This window comes from Maniola jurtina, chromosome 18 (genome assembly GCF_905333055.1).
Source record: "Maniola jurtina chromosome 18, ilManJurt1.1, whole genome shotgun sequence".
In the NCBI taxonomy this organism is placed as follows: Eukaryota; Metazoa; Arthropoda; class Insecta; order Lepidoptera; family Nymphalidae; genus Maniola; species Maniola jurtina.
Window position 1 is genome coordinate 8,161,579 of NC_060046.1, and position 17,305 is coordinate 8,178,883.

The following is a 17,305-nucleotide window of genomic DNA, read 5'->3' on the forward strand; positions in this document are numbered from 1 at the left end:
TATAGCCTCGGTGGTGCGGGGCAGGGTCATATAAATATGCAAAATCAGAAATTCCGCCGTTATTCGGAAAATAGATGTCGCAGAGTAAGCATGCATGATTCTAGGTATTGTAAATAAACTAGACTAAGTATTAGTTAAGGAATCAACATAATATGTAAATAGAAAATGGGAAAAAATAAAGGCTTAACCACAGAGGGGGTGAGGCAGCGAATATTCTAGATAACTGGGCAAAAATATATATAAACGCGGGGGTGTCTCGACTGGACATTCCACTGATCACCGAACAAGAGTCAGCGACAAGAAAATCGGAAAACTGGGAAAATCGCTGCCTCACTACGCCTGGCTGGAGACTGCAGAACGACATAGCGCATTTTTATTGCACCTCGGGGTTGGGGGCGAGGTTCGATACCCTAGGAAAGCTACCCCCCACATTGTTTGGTCCTTCGAGCCGGATTAAGGAAAATTCTACAGAACCAAGTGCGGGTCATCGAAAATCAAGAAAATGCCTACAACGCGGTCTCAAGCCAACGCGTCGGAAAATATTGTTCCAGTCAGTGAGAATCATCCCGGCGGTGTGAGAAGTACCACTTCAAGACCTACTGCCACCAGCGGTGTGAGGGACTCCGTCTCAAGACCTACTGCTGCATCAAGCCGCGACACGTCAGCGGCCACATCGGAGAGTGCAGAACGCACCACAACCTCCGAGGGTACAGATCGTACCACCACAAGTGGATCAACCACGTCCACGGAAAATTCCACGGAAAACACGACATCTTCTAACGTCACGGCAAAACCAACAGGGGACTCCGGGCGCGCCAAGCCGACGAAGTCGCATCGCTCCGGGTCAAGCAAGCTGAAAGAAGCTGAATTGAAGGAAAAACTGGCCGCCCTGAAGTTAGAAGAGATCCGAGCATCTATCGCTCTCGCTCAAGCACAATTGGAAAAGCATCACGCTGCCGCTACGGACGAAGAGGACCTGGCGTCAGCATCGGAAAATGAAGATGAAGGAAAAGAGGAACGTTCTAGCCACGTTCAAGAATGGCTGGAGGGAAAACCAGAAAAGGTGAACAATGAAGGACGAGGACAGGGCGCTCGCAGTCGACACGACGACGGGAAATGCGAACACCGGGAAGAAGAAAACCGGCCTGCGCGTCAGCCACTCAACGTGGATGTTACCTCACTGGCAACAGCTCTCAGTCAAGCAGTACGGACGACGAGAGACGCACCGAAGTACCTCCAGGAGCTGCCGGTGTTCAATGGGCAATCCGGTAGTTGGCTAATGTTTCGCGCTGCTTATGAAGAAACCAAGGGGTTATTTTCAAAAACGGAAAATGTATCAAGACTGCGCCGCAGCGTCAAGGGGGCGGCGCATGAAGCTATCAGCAGTCTACTCATCAGCTCACCAGATCCCAAGAATATCATGGAAGCTCTGGAAAGAAGATTTGGGAGACCTGATGCATTGGCAATAAGCGAAATACAGAAAATAAAATCGCTTGGAAAATTAAGTGATAGCCCACGTGACCTATGTATATTTGCAAACAAAGTATCGAATATAATAGCTACATTGGAAGCCTTGAAGAAAATTCAATATATGTACAATCCAGAGTTGGTGAAGACCACGATAGAAAAATTAACGCCGATTTTACGAAAAGCGTGGTATGACTATGCTGCGAAGGAAAAGGAGGACATTCCTGATTTGAAGAAACTCGCGACATTTTTAAATGAAGAGGCGGACAAGTGCGGAGCGTACGCGCAACCTGAAGACATCTCAGGGTATAATGAGAGGTATACGAAGAAGAGGATCGAGCACACCTACTCCACGAAAGAGCAGAATACCAAGAAGGAACAATGTCCTGTTTGCAAATTAGACCACCAGTTACCCGAGTGCAAACGCTTCCGTGACGTCGACACGAACGAACGCTGGGAAATTGTAAAGAAGCATCGTATATGTTTCCAGTGTTTAAGAAGCCCGCATCGTCGGTCTACGTGCAGGGCCAAGAAGTGTGGGCACGACAGCTGCAGTATGGCGCATCACCGGCTTCTCCATCACAAGAAAAGAGAGGCTTCACCGTCGCTGTCATCGCCGGTCGTCGCTGAAGTCACGTCTACGGTGGAAATCGTGAAAAACGCCAGCAATAGAAGCCGACAAGCATACTTGAAGATTGCACCGGTCACGCTGACGGGACCCACCGGTGCCCGCGTCGATACCTACGCCCTTATGGACGACGGCAGCACTATCACGTTGATCGACGAAAACCTGGCGGAAATATTGGAGCTCGATGGGCCGCGGGATCCTATGTGGGTGCAAGGCCTTAATGAAACAGTGAGGCACGAAAACAGCCGACGCGTCGACATCAAGATACGAGGACGGTTCAATGAAGAAGAGTTTACGTTACGAAACGCCCGCACAGTACAACGCCTTATGTTTACGAAACAGAATATCGAACAAAGAGAACTAAGGGACTGCGTCCACCTACAGGAAATTGAAGATAAATTGATATACAAGAACGCGAGCCCGAAGATACTTATCGGTCAAGATAACTGGGAGTTATTGTTGGCATTGGAGATCCGTACCGGTCGTCGAGATCAACCAGTGGCTTCAAATACACGACTAGGATGGGTTTTACACGGATGTCGCACGTCATATCACGAGAATGTCGCCTTCTGTGGTCACATTATACTCAAGGAACAAGATAACAAAATGGAAAATATGAGGAAGGAGTTCTTCGACATGGAAGCTCTCGGTATCAGTCCCAGAAGACAGAAGAGTGATCCAGAAGAACGCGGAATGAAAATCCTAAAGGAAAATAGTAGAAGATTGCCCGATGGCCGCTTCGACACTTCGTTGCTATGGAAACAAGATGACTTCGTTGTACCTAACAACTACGATGACGCCTTCAAGCGATTGAAGACTTTGGAGAAAAAGTTAAACCGCGATCCGGTTCTCAAGGAAAAATACGACGCAACGAAAAGAAAACGTACGAAACCGAATCCCATAGAAGATCCTAACTGGACAAGGGGCCGAAAAATCGAAAAGGACTCAAGTACGAGTGTGATGAGAAGAGAAAAAAGAAAATTCGTACATTTGGAATCAGATTACGTTCTAAAAGCGGAAAAACTATGGGTGCGAGAAGTGCAAGCACAATCATACGCGAGTGAAAGAGAACGCATCATACGCGGAAACGCCCCCGGCCCACGTGACGTGACAAGCTCGCAAGTCTGAGTGTTTACCTGGAAAATGATGGGCTAATTCGTCTACGGGGAAGAATCAAAGCGACTACGGAAATCACCATGGAAACGGTCAACCCTGCTCTGCTAGATGGAAAACATAAATATACAAAAATGTATATACAATATGTACACGAAAAAATGCATCACGGCGGCGTCGAGTTGACTGTGAACGAGTTACGACAACGATACTGGATCACGCGAATACGACCTACGGTGAAAAGTGTTTTAAGGAGCTGTCCGATATGCAAATTAAGAAAAGCGAAGCCAGCTACAACAGCGGCGGGAGCCCTACCATACCGGCTCTCACCCCAAAGTCGGCGATCTAGTCATCATCTGCGATCCAAACCTACCCAGGAACGTATGGCCACGAGGACGAGTATCTCGAGTATATCCAGGGCCGGACAACGAAGTACGCGTCGTGGACGTGACGACGAGCAACGGGCACGTGCTGAAAAGACCAAGCAAGAGGATCGTCGTGCTACCAGTATTAGAGCCGCATGCTGCGACCGGCGGGAGAAATGTGCACGACGAACCGCGCTCCGATGCAAGACCGGTGAAATAGCTACAGGAGCGAGCAGAAAGGCGCTCTCGACCAATCAGGAGCGAGCATTCTAAGATTGAAAATTATGTGCACGACGGAGCCGCGTTCCGCTGCAAGACTGGCGAAGTAACTACATGAGCGAGCAGAAAAGCGCTCTCGACCAATCAGGAGCGAGCATTCTAGGGTGAAAATTACTTTTAACTTATGTTTTTATCTTATAAGAATTTGGCAAATTAATAAAGAATACATTGATTTAAAGTATAAGTATAGGTAGATAACTAAGAAAACTATGTAAAACCAATAATAAATAGAATCTAGGTCTAGTATTTGCGGAAATATAACTTGATATAGTTATTAAGGAAAAATGTAAATAACTTAGAAAGTATTGAATAATTGTAAATGTTTTTTGTTTATACGAATAAAGATTAGCGCGATCCTTAATCTGGGAAAAAACAGTACACCTAGGTTTTAGGCAAAAGGCTAAAACCTAGGACTTAAGGTTGTATAATTTCTTTAATCCATTACCCATAGATTAAATAGAAAACAGGAAAATAATATGTTGTAAACAATTCATTTGATCGAGATCTAGCCTTTTAAAACCAAAGACTGCAAATATAAGAAGTAAAGACCTAGGAAATCTAGATCCAAACACTAGAATTAATTTATGTAATTATTTAGTAAAGTAACATATGTAGAACATTTATTATAGGTAGTCTAGATAAATCTAGACGTCTAGCATACCAAATTGTACTTGTAACATGCATACTTTCGCTGCAACCGCGTCTCGCGAAATGAATGCGGGGACCTGGCGCGGGTGATATTTATAGCCTCGGTGGTGCGGGGCAGGGTCATATAAATATGCAAAATCAGAAATTCCGCCGTTATTCGGAAAATAGATGTCGCAGAGTAAGCATGCATGATTCTAGGTATTGTAAATAAACTAGACTAAGTATTAGTTAAGGAATCAACATAATATGTAAATAGAAAATGGGAAAAATAAAGGCTTAACCACAGAGGGGGTGAGGCAGCGAATATTCTAGATAACTGGGCAAAAATATATATAAACGCGGGGGTGTCTCGACTGGACATTCCACTGATCACCGAACAAGAGTCAGCGACAAGAAAATCGGAAAACTGGGAAAATCGCTGCCTCACTACGCCTGGCTGGAGACTGCAGAACGACATAGCGCATTTTTATTGCACCTCGGGGTTGGGGGCGAGGTTCGATACCCTAGGAAAGCTACCCCCCACAATATTAAAACATTTAACTGTAAGGTATCGGATACCGTAGCATAATTAAAACTTTGAAAATTCGTGGCGCAAATTTTTTTCCAATACAAAGTTAGCGAGTTTTAAATGAGATTGACTTTGTGAAAGCTCATACCACGGAATGGGGTTCACAAGTTATAACATTATTGTTCTGTTTACCAGTCTTTACGCGCAGTTTTGGAATATAAAATACATATTCATATAATCATAAGCAAGTAGATATGTAGTAACTTATTTTTGTGTCATAAGTAATCCTAATATTACCGTGCCTGATGATACCGATTTTTTTTACTGATGTCACACCTGCGTTTCTAAGGGCATATTATAACCCTGCGTCTTGGATGAATTAGTGTTTACTTCATCCAAGCCTTGCGTTGACATATACAACCGGATTTATACCGTTCTAGAAAAATAGTTCGCTTACAGGTGAACTGAGTAAGCGAGCTGGATTGCCTCAACAAAGTTCCGAAACCAAATACAAATGTTATCTCGGAGTGGAGTAAATATTTCCGTTTCTAAAACTCAAATATACTTTTTTATACAAAGATACTTTTTAGATGAAAGGATACATTTATATGTAATGTTAATTCTGTCCGTATTATTACGAACATACAGTATCAATTTCTTGCGTAGCGAAAGTAAACGTCCAACAGCCACTGGAGTTGATTCAAGGCCGTGCCTGTTAGAACCATGGCAAAGTGAATTACTGTAATTTCAACTTTACCAAATCTACAAAGCGTACATTTTTGAAACGATTCAAGCTAAAGGTTCAAGCAAATATTCGCAATTTAACATTCCTTCTTTACAGGTTCGCGACGATTTCCCGAGATTTCCCGAAGCTATAACTTTTTCAATCACAATAACTCTGCTACGAACGATACAAATAAGAGTAAACCCACACCGTCTCACTCACGAAGAGTTTATCTTTAATATTGTATAAGATTTCCTTTTTTAACCCCCGACCCAAAAAGAGGGGTGTTATAAGTTTGACGTGTGTATCTGTGTATCTGTGTGTCTGTGTATCTGTGTATCTGTGTATCTGTCTGTGGCATCGTAGCGCCTAAACGAATAAACCGATTTTAATTTACTTTTTTTGTTTGAAAGGTGGCTTGATCGAGAGTGTTCTTAGCTATAATCCAAAAAAATTGGTTCAGCCGTTTAAGAGTTATCAGCTCTTTTCTAGTTTTCTTGTAGAAAAGAAGGTCAGATAATCGTTAGGTTCATAATATTATGTCAATTGACAAATGTCAAGCTGTCAAGATGGACGTTGCCTAAATACATAATTATTTATTTGAAAACGATGATTTGGAAAACTCAGATACTTTAGATAGTAGGCGTGGAATAGTCCAAGAAAATCAGTTCAGCCGTTTGAAAGTTATCAGGTCTTTTCGGTTTTCTAGTTACTGTAACCTTCACTTGTCGGGGGAGTTATAAATTTTTAATTTACACTTGTTTACTTAAATATGACTTAAAGAAGGTGGGTTTGAATTTTTACTTTTGGTTATTCTCAAATCGAAAGCGGGCGTCAATATCCTATACCTGCAGGTTTGATCCCGGGCAGCACTTCTGACTTTTCGAAGTTATGTGCGTTTTATAATCGATGGTTGTATACGATTACGTATCACTTGCCTTAAATCTTATAAGTAAGTCAAGTAAGTATAAAAATATAAAAACATATCTTAGTTGAATCCGATTCCACCAGTGCAGGTGCACATAGCTTATGTGCAATGAAACAATGAATATGATTGGTGGATATCAAACGCATCCATAATACGTTGCTATGGATGCGTTTGATATAGCATAGCACATCTCTGGTGGAAAAGCAGCCTTAGCCCCCCTCACAGCATATTGTCTCACGTGTAGCAGCCCGTACGCCTCGCAGTCTTCTGGGCGCCGCATCACGTGCAGAGGCCTATTGAATAAGAACCCTGGACGGATTCGAAACTAGCCAATCATACTCCGACAAACAAGCGAGTTTAGCCGTTATAAATACCTATATTTATAACTAGCTGATGCCCGCAGCTTCGCCCGCGTGGATTGGTCAGATCCCCTGCAGCATCAGGATTGAGGAGTTGGACTCCAAATTTTTTATGAAACAATGTCGCAAAGTTCCTCTATCGATTAAAAAAGAAATGACGCAAATCGGTTCAGAAATCTCGGAGATTTCGGTGTACATAGGTAGAAAAACACAACTCCCTTTTTAAAAGTCGGTTAAAAAAGTAGCCTATTTTACGCCCTGGTCAATCCTCTACTTGCCTGTGAAAGTCCCGTCAAAATCGGTTCAGCCGTTCCAAAGATTAGCCTTTTCAAAGAGACAGACAGACAGACAGACAGACAAAAATTTTAAAAACGTTTGATTCAGTTATGGTATCGTTCAAAAACCATATGAGCTTAATATGAGGTAGTTATTTCGAAATTACAGACAGACACTCCAATTTTATTTATTAGTATAGATGAATATCATTCGCGATACTTTAAACGCTAAGTTAAAGCTTACTTGCAAGAAGGGTACCATACCATTGAACAAGAAATAACATTTTTATTGTGATATAATGTAATATACGGGTCTTGACAAACAATACAGATAAATAGACAGGCAGACAACGCAGCGTCCTGTAAGGGTTCATTTTTTCTCTGGAGATACAAAACCCTAAAAACAGCAATTCAATACGTAAGATATTAATTAGCTAATTATAATACTATTTGATTAAAGCTACAAAAGCCTAATGGTTTAGCGCAAATGATAAACGACAAGCTCATAAGACCCATAAGGCCCTGATGACCTCATCTTAACAAAGAACGACATCTGAAGGATAAAAGGGATTAGCCCAATTATTTATTGCGCCACTCAGTTAACTGTACCGAAACAAAATCTTTTTGCTCCAATTAATAATAAAATGACAAAAACAGTAAATAAATTCGAAATATTGTTATTCTAAATATTTATCCAAAGAAGCTCAATTTAGATTTGGATTTTTCCATTCCCAGACACACTATAAAATATCAATATTGTTTCTTGCTGATTAGAAAATTATAAGCATTACACTAGTAGGTATAATTTATATCTGGTACACTTAGTTCACCACCGTTCCCTTACGATCCATTCGCCCTCTTATTTTAGGAGTAATACTACCTGCATAGAGTTTGTATTTCATTTACCTACTCAAATATTAGCTTCCCAGACATAGTATTATTGTAGCTGCTTAGTCATAATTTTATCTACTCAGCCTTTATATATTTGAAGTCACATATTTCGATTAGCCGCAGAGCTCTGGCTTTGCTGTATCTATTAGAATTTTTGGTGCTCAATTCTGAATTCTGATGAGTTTCAGTGTTTCTAAACTAATACTAAAGCTCTGACCGTTTATCTAAAATAGATGCTGGTTTGCAGTCACTCTTTTATTACATTAGCTGCTCAGTCTATTATTTCAGCTTTGAAGCAAAAAATTAGTTGAAGGTTTTTTAATAATAATTTTTATAAGTGTAATAATGAAAATATCAAGCATGATAACACGATCTGAGACGGTCACTGAAATTTGTTCCGTAATAAGGAACGGATGACAAATGATCACCGTGACTGGCGAAAAGTAAAGAAATAAATGTTCTTTGTCGTCCCTCGGGACTTGCGTCTTTGGCGTTCCTTCCTTTGTACAAACCTCATAAGACTTCAATACATATATGTCTATTTATCTATCTAATAATATCTTCCTATTATATAAGATAAATGGACGTTTTGATTAGGTGAGATGGATATGTAGTATTTTTTTTAGAAATCATTAATCACTACCTACCACTCTATTTTCTTAAATCAGTGATAAGTTAGCTCCTGCATCGAATTCGGTGAAAAAATAAAGTAGATCACTTAAAGATAACACATCCAGAGTATTCAGCGTAGTTAATTTTTTTTTTAATTTAGTTTCGGTTATTTTATTGAACCTTTTTCAAAAATATGCACTTAGCTGCGTCCATACCAAAAGTTTGGGTTTTATTTTCTTCTTATTTAACTCAAAACTGAAAGGTTTCCGAAAATTTGAAATATTTATGTAGAAATGTTTGGCCAGTTTTTGAAGTAGGTACCCAGCAATCACAGTGTAAATGGTAAAATATGTGCTCCGCGCCGGACCATAATTTTCCCACTCGAGGGATCTATTCGTCCAAACGGTGTAGGTAAATGTGAACTAAAAACGTATATATCTTTATAAATGGAAAAACATTTTATCTGCAATTTTTTTACAACGTAGCTGCAGTATACACCTAGTAAATATAGGTTAAATTTAGGTTAAACAATTTATCAGATAATAATAATCGGGATAGACGAGTTAATGTGCTCTCAAAAGCATGAAAGAAATGAAAACGGCTAAATTAGGACTTGCAAAGTGCTTTATCTTGTTTGCTTCTTAGCAGTAAACGTGTTGGTTTGATACCAGAATGGATGTTTTGTTTTACCGGTAAAACAAATTATTTATTTCCTTTCCATTTTATAGCTCAGCGATTAGTAGGCCAGGGTAATTATGAGCTACAGAACAAAAGTAATAAGTAATTTCATGCGGAATACGATACTTGACATGTTTATGCAGTTAAAATATTTATATTAATACAGTTTATAGTAAGTAATAATAATTGGTCAAAATATTGTTAGCGTAGGTATACAGGGTTACTGGTAATATGTCGGCAATCCGTTAAGGGGGTGTAGGCGAAGTAATTTACAACCAAATGACCCCTTATGACCCCTAGGCAAATGTCAACCATTTTCGAGTAATTTGACTTTTTGTGTTTTTTAGAAGAATTTGAGGTATGCAACTTTGAAAATTTATAAAAAAAAAACCAATGCATGAATTTTTTTATTATTATTATCATTTGCTTGCTAACACTTCAATACATAATAATCAACCATAAAATGACACTTATCTTTAATAGTTTTCAAATCACAGCTACAAATCTGTACAAGTTTCATAATTTACACCAGGTGGTCTGACAAAAATGGTCGATTTATGTAAAAAATTACTGAAGAACTTTATCGGCAGAACACATGAAAAACATGTGCAACTTCTCAGCTACCCAACGAGATACAATATGGTACCAGAAATCAGAAAATGGCCGAAAAAAAATACAATTATTGTTAAAAAGACGAAATAGTCTGCAATCCAAAATTACAATAATCGTTTAGGAAGTTTAAAATAATTACGTAGATAAGTTACACTAAGCCATTAAAACTAAATTCTGAATTTCATTTTCAAAATGTGACCCTCTATTTTTTATGCACAGGCGCATTCTTTTTCTTAATTGAGATTTTACTACATTACTAGTCAAATTGGTTCTTATTGAATTAGCTGCATTTATTATTCTAATTTTCAATTCTTCGACTGATGGTACTGGTGAGACATCGTACACTAGGCTCTTCATATGTCCCCAGACATAATAGTCCATAGGTGTCAGGTCTGGACATCTTGCTGGCCAAGGAGTTGGGCCTCCTCTGCCTATCCATCGATTGGGAAAATTAGTGTCTAACCATTGCCGAACTGTTATTCTCCAGTGTGCTGGACATCCATCGTGCTGGAATCTCATTCCTCTTCTTATTTCCAGAGGTACGTTTTCTACTAATGCAAATAAATGTTCTTTCAAAAAAGTCTCATACGAGCACTTCGTCACTTGGAGCGTACACACGTGGTCTTCCAGAATCGGATTGTCTCCTCTGCACCCGTCCCGTCTCTCTAATTCTTCGATAAACATCACTGAAGACAGACCTGTGTGGTACTCGGCGGCCAGGAAATCGGCGAAGATATTCACGGCGAGCGGCCAAAGCATTGCCGTCACAATATCCATAACAAAAAAGGATATTGGCATATTCCTCATTGGAGTACTGGGTTCTTTCTGCAGCCATTAGTCCTTTTGACGCGCCAAATTGTCGGGAGAGCAATAAATCAGAGTCCAATCACAAGCCAAATTACAGAGTATGCCAGAAACAGTCCATAAGAAAAAGCCAGGTCAATTCACTTCCAAATTCACAATGATGTAGGTACCAACTTAGGTAGAGATGATCTGTACAGTACGAGTGGCACAAGCAAACTGTAAATTTTTGCAGTTTTGCGCAAATTATGAAACATTTTAAATGTCTTATCTTTTAAGTCTAAGAATTTATAAATACAATACAATTAAATAAGTTAAGGATCCCACCCTTCACCTAATGTTATAGTACTTGCCAGTGCTTTAATTATTATCCTATTCTCTGAAAAATGTTAGGCAAATCTGGCTATTTATGCCTTTGTTTTTTCTATCCAGTCACTAGATAATGTTTTTAAGCTCTTCTTATCCGAGAGCGCTGATTGGTGCACGTGTTCACACAAAGAATTAAAAATGTCATTCTTGGAACTCTCATTATTTTTAGAGTGTTATTTTTAGAGTTTTATACTTCGAAAATGAATTGTAAGATTAATTATAACTCATTACTCATCCTAAATAAGAAATAAGAATATTACCATAAAATTCGACGTTGAGATATTATTTCGTATTCTTAAGACGATTTCATTTTTTTCACAATAATTGCATTTTTTTCGGCCAATTCCTAATTTCTGGTACCATATTGTATCTCGTTGGATAGCTGAGAAGTTGTACATGTTTTTCATGTGTTCTGCCGATAAAGTTCTTCAGTAATTTTTTACTTAAATCGACCATTTTTGTCAGACCACCTGGTGTAAATTATGAAACTTGTACAGATTTGTAGCTGTGATTTAAAAACTATTAAAGATAAGTATCATTTTATGGTTGATTATTATGTATTGAAGTGTTAGCAAGCAAATAATAATAAAAATAAAAAAATTCATGCATTGGTTTTTTTTTTATAAATTTTCAAAGTTGCATACCTCAAATTCTTCTAAAAAACACAAAAAGTCAAATTACTCGAAAATGGTTGACATTTGCCTAGGGGTCATTAGAGTTCATTTGGTAGCAAATTACTTCGCCTACACCCCCTTAACAGATTGCCGACATATTACCAGTAACCCTGTATATGACGCACAGCATTGCCATGCCATTTCGTTATTCATAGCGTAAGTATAGTGCATTCACACGAACATTGAATAAATCATTCATTCACGTTTAATCATATTTCAAAACAAAACAAACTTTATTACTTAACTTTTTAAGTAAAGTAAAAAAAAAAATCCGATTGCACATTTTAAACATTAAACCTTTCCTGTATTCAATCTATAACACTACTTCGACACCTGCAATTTAAAACATTGTAACTCACTTTTTAGCGAAAATGACCTTTAAACACAGGGTTACTAAGAAAAAAATGCTCTTTCTTTTGCGCTTACCGTCGTATCTAAATTCACTCCCGTTACGATTTTAGCCAGCATAAAAACATTGTAACTAGTCGTCCACTAACGATGAAAAAAAGGTATTTTTAGTTACACACACTTGCCCGTGGTAAGTAATAATAATTTTACAAAGCAATAATTGTAACATAAGATACAATTTTTTTCTTGGTAAGATTTCTTACATAAATGAAAATATTTCGTCAACTTTCATCGTAACTTGAGTTACGATGTTTTCATTCTTAAAATATAATTATCATTTCAAATAAAAAAATTGTTACCATTATTTATTCCGCCGTATATTTACGTTCCTGTTCTAATAACTAAACTTACAATGCATGCAGTGTCAACCACATCTCCCTGCGACCCCGCACTTCTTGTTTTGATCGAGTTACAACGCGTGCATTGCCGGCGTTTTACGCATTGTTAATTAATTTGTACTGTTTTAATGTTAAAAATAGCTGTTATCATTGTACAAAAATTGGGACTGCGATATTAACAATGTGAAAGTAACCTGGAGTAAAATTATGCACATTAAATTTATGAGTAGCTTACCAAACATAATTACTTTTCAATATGATTCTTTAAGTGACACTGAGATGTCTATAATTAATATAGCTCAAGTTTCTGTTCGATCAGGTACTCGTCATAATGTAAAGGAACCTCAAAACAATGATCAAAATATTAACATTCCAAAGGCTTATAACGCGCTCTTGCCTATATCTGCTGCAAAATATAAAGGTTTAATAAATTTTTGCAATAGCAAAGCTATTCCAGATATCTATCATGATTATTTTATAAATTTACCTCATTTGAGCTCAAACGTACCAAATGCAAGTGAGTCTGATTAATAGGTACCTAATTGTGTCTATTTTTTGATGCATAAATTATAAAGAATAAGTTTTTTGTTGCTGTACTTAGTTCCCGTCAAACATATTTAAATGTGAGTGCCAGTGAACGGAGAAGAAAGCAACAGCTCTTACTCATTGTTCTTTAACAAAATACCTTATCTTTTGTAAAAGAAACAATGAGAGAGCTTATCCACTTCCTTCACCTACCACCAGCACCCACATATTTAAACATGTTTAACAGAATCTTTACATTATATTGTTGAGGTTGATTATGACTGATTTTAATTAGTTGAATAAAAATTAGAAAGTGATTGGTTGATATCCCTAGTTTCCATGAAGATTCGAAAATGTCTGTGTTACATTCCAGTCAAACTTTATTGTAGTTGCTTGAACTGGAACGAGAAGCAAGCAATCGCTCTGACTCAGAGTTATAAGACAAAGATAGAGCGATCATTTTTCCTCCGCTTTCACGCAAATAATTTATAAACTTGCGAGAAAGCATAGGGAAAATGATTGCTCTGTCTTTGTCTTAAAACTCTGAGTCATAGCGATTGCTTGCATGACTTGCTTCTCCTACCAGTTTACGCAACTAAAATAAAGTATGACAGGAATGTAACACAGACATTTTTCTAAATTGTAAAGGCTGATTCATTAATGGTTAATTTTCAATGAAGATTTAAAATTAACAGTTTACAGTTTTTGTCTAACTTTAATGTAGCTGCGTGAAATTGGAGGGTAAAGCAAGCCATCACTCTGTCACAAAAGACAATTTTCCCCTACTTCCACGCAAAAACAATAAAGCCTAAAGGCAATTGTTGTACGTCCTTAAACGCTTATTAAAATAATTGAAAATCTATGATTATTGTTACTTTACTTTGTAAAACTTACACCCTATGTAAACCTAAATGTAAAGATTGATTAACTTTAGGTTTATTTTGATATTTTGGAACTGTAATAATAAAAACAATGCAAATTAATTCATTTTTTATTTTTATGGTAACTCCAACTATGTATTAAAATAAATATTATCCATTGTAACTCAGACTTACAATTATTTTTCTCGGTAAATTAGTTATTGCCCTACTAAATTGCACTGTATGTCTGAGTTACAACTTTATTTGGAAACCAGTTTTTAATGAAAAATCATTGTAAGTCATAAAAACATATAAAATACATAAGTAAACAACAATTTAGTCATACAGAAATGTAGATAATCCCTTTTTACTTATATTTACAAAATTGGAAGACGCTAGGACTTTTAGGAACAAAGTGAGAATATTTTGAATGTTTAAATCGCTCTCCTGAAAAGTAGTGAAAAATGAGTTACAATGTTTTAAATTGCAGGTGTCGACTTTATAGATTGAAAATACTCCGTAACACAAACCTTCTAACACATTGTTTTGCAACCCTTTCAGTGAAGGATTCTCAAAGCATTTCAGTAAGCAAAGAAAACCTTTTTGGTGATACTGTATTCCATTAGCGGAAAAGCGTAGGCCTTTACAAAATAATGAAAGGAAAAATCTATTTACTACACCTATACTCTTACTATTAATCATTCTATTCACAGGCTCATATTAAGCCAAGCAGAGGCCCCTGGAAACCATGGGGGCCCCCCAAGCTCCTTTATTTTATGATTCAAGCAAAATCTCTCTCTCTCTCTGTGCGTCGCATACCTCATTGCTGAGAGTCGCGACCCCTTTCCATTAATCACATAATGGTAGGAGTTTCTTGGTATAATAATGCGGTGGGTTCTCATATCCTTCCGCATACAACTCGACTAAGAGAGAGAAATTTCGACTCATAGGTTTTTACAAGTTATTATCAGATGTTAGTGATAATCACCGGGACCGAGGCTTAACATGCTCTCCGAGACATGGAGGAAGGCCATCCATAATATATATTAGTTACTTTATATTTGACTAGCGGGACGTGCCCTCCAGTAAAATATAGAATTAATATCTAGAAGCTTATTTTGTGATTTTTTGTGTTTTAAAAATAAACCTCTAACCTTTCTAAAGCAAATTAATATCTCGCTTTTTCTCAAGATATGGAGGATGATAGAAAGAATTAAAACAGCTTCATTTCACTTTTCAGTGCGACTTTAACAGCAGAGTTTAAAATTCAGCCTAGTGGCGGCCCGCGGGCCTCCTAGGCCTATATTGGCTATAATAAGGACTGTCTATACAATGAGACTTCATATGTAGCTATTAATACTCTAATGTAGGTTCATAGAAAGTCTTGTAATAGTAAATTTATTTATTTGTACAAAACATATCAATGATATTAATATACCTACATATCATAGACATGTTACTTTCATATTACATTGCGTATAAAATTCATGCTCGGTGTGATGAGCAGAAGATAAAAACGCACAAGAATAGTAGAGATAGCGCTCTACAAATGTGACCCAAGTGTCGTAGTTTTAAGTATTCACTTTAGATACATAGGTACCTAACTTATCTACTTCTGTATTATATAACCATTCGCATACATTTTCAATTCATCCCTTCCTCACAGATATCACTTAATCCCATTTCTTGTTGAACAAAGGCTGATAAGGGTCGATGAAAGAGTCGCTCTAAACCAGATGACATTAATGATACTGTACTTAGTATTTGTTTTAATAAATCTTCTCAAGTTTTAAACAATATTTCTAACAAGTGTAAATTAAAAATTTTGAACACCCCTACAAGTGACGGTTACAGTAACTAGAAAAGAGCTGATAACTGTCAAACGGCTGAACCGATTTTCTTGGATTATAGCTAAGAACACTCTCGATCAAGCTATCTTTTAAACAAAAAAAAAACTAAATTAAAATCGGTTCATTAGTTTAGGAGCTACTATGCCACAGACAAATACACAGATACACAAATACACAGATACACACGTCCAACTTATAACACCCCCCTTTTTGAGTCGGGGGTTAAAAACCCCTGGGTATAATTACATCTATAAAATAACCTGTATCAGCAAATAAATAAATTGATTGGTTGATTGAAAAACCCCAGATTAACCTGGGAAACAGACTGCCAGATCGACTGCAGAGTGGACTACAATGAACTTAAAATGGTGTTTGGGTTTTGATCGTTTTAATAACGCAAAAAATCATCACCATTATCATAGGGAAGTTATGAGTAAAACTAGATAAAAATAAAACTGGTGACGCATAAGATATTATTATTAACCCGTCGCGGCTGAACGGGGCAGCATTTTCCACCATAAAACAAATTTTTGAAAAATAAACCTTATTTTTAAGAAATAAAAATGAGCGCTAAAGGATATTTTAGCAATTTACATGACTATAGAACCTTACCTTATTCTGGGATGCACTTGACCAGTTCTTATAAAGCAGCTAGACATGCCAGCAAAAATAAAGAGTGAATCTAAATTCCCGAACGAGGTGGAAGGCCAATGGTAAAACACGCCGGTATTTTATAAATAACAGTGGATAAAGTTTTACCTGTTTCAATAAAGTCACATAAACCGTGGGTTGATGAATGTTTGCTTAAAATGAACAGTATTCCACAAAGCCTTTAATCTCTGATTTACGCACCCGCCCGACTGCGACTAAACAATAAAAAGCAATTTATTTTTCCCAGAGCACTTTTTTCATTAGGAAACATGAACGACGTGTAAAACAGCGCGCTGTGTGACGAGGGTCCCTGTAAATAACCGAAGGGTAGTAATTATCCTGATATACGTATGCGTAAACCGTAGATAATTGTCATTGAATGGTTATTCGTATCGTACCTACTATGTTAATTAACACGTTGTGGTAATCATTTAAAAGGAAAAACTTTTAAAGCCAAAGCTTTTTGAATGTAGGCACTAAAAAGGACTCAATAAAACAGAAATCAAAAAACGACCTTCCATTTTCATCCTAAGGCTCTTATCATTGTATTTTTGAAAATGGGGAAAATATGTCTAAATTCGACTGTCCTAACATTTGCCATCAAAGAGTTTCATATCGACCTCTCACCTCCATCGAAATACAGACAGACAGACAGATAGACAACAAAGTGATCCTATAAGGGTTCCGTTTTTCTTTTTGAGGTACGCAATCCTAAAAATCGCATATTTTTGTGTTTCTCATT

At 37.5% G+C, this 17,305-nt stretch overlaps 1 protein-coding gene across 1 annotated transcript; it reads left to right on the forward strand.

Moving 5' to 3' along the window:
- Window positions 1-502: 502 nt before the first annotated feature.
- On the forward strand, window positions 503-3,223 carry LOC123874629. Its single transcript, XM_045920118.1, has one exon. It carries the CDS (start codon window positions 503-505, stop codon window positions 3,221-3,223), a length of 2,721 nt encoding a protein of 906 aa, XP_045776074.1.
- The last annotated feature ends 14,082 nt before the right edge of the window (window positions 3,224-17,305 follow it).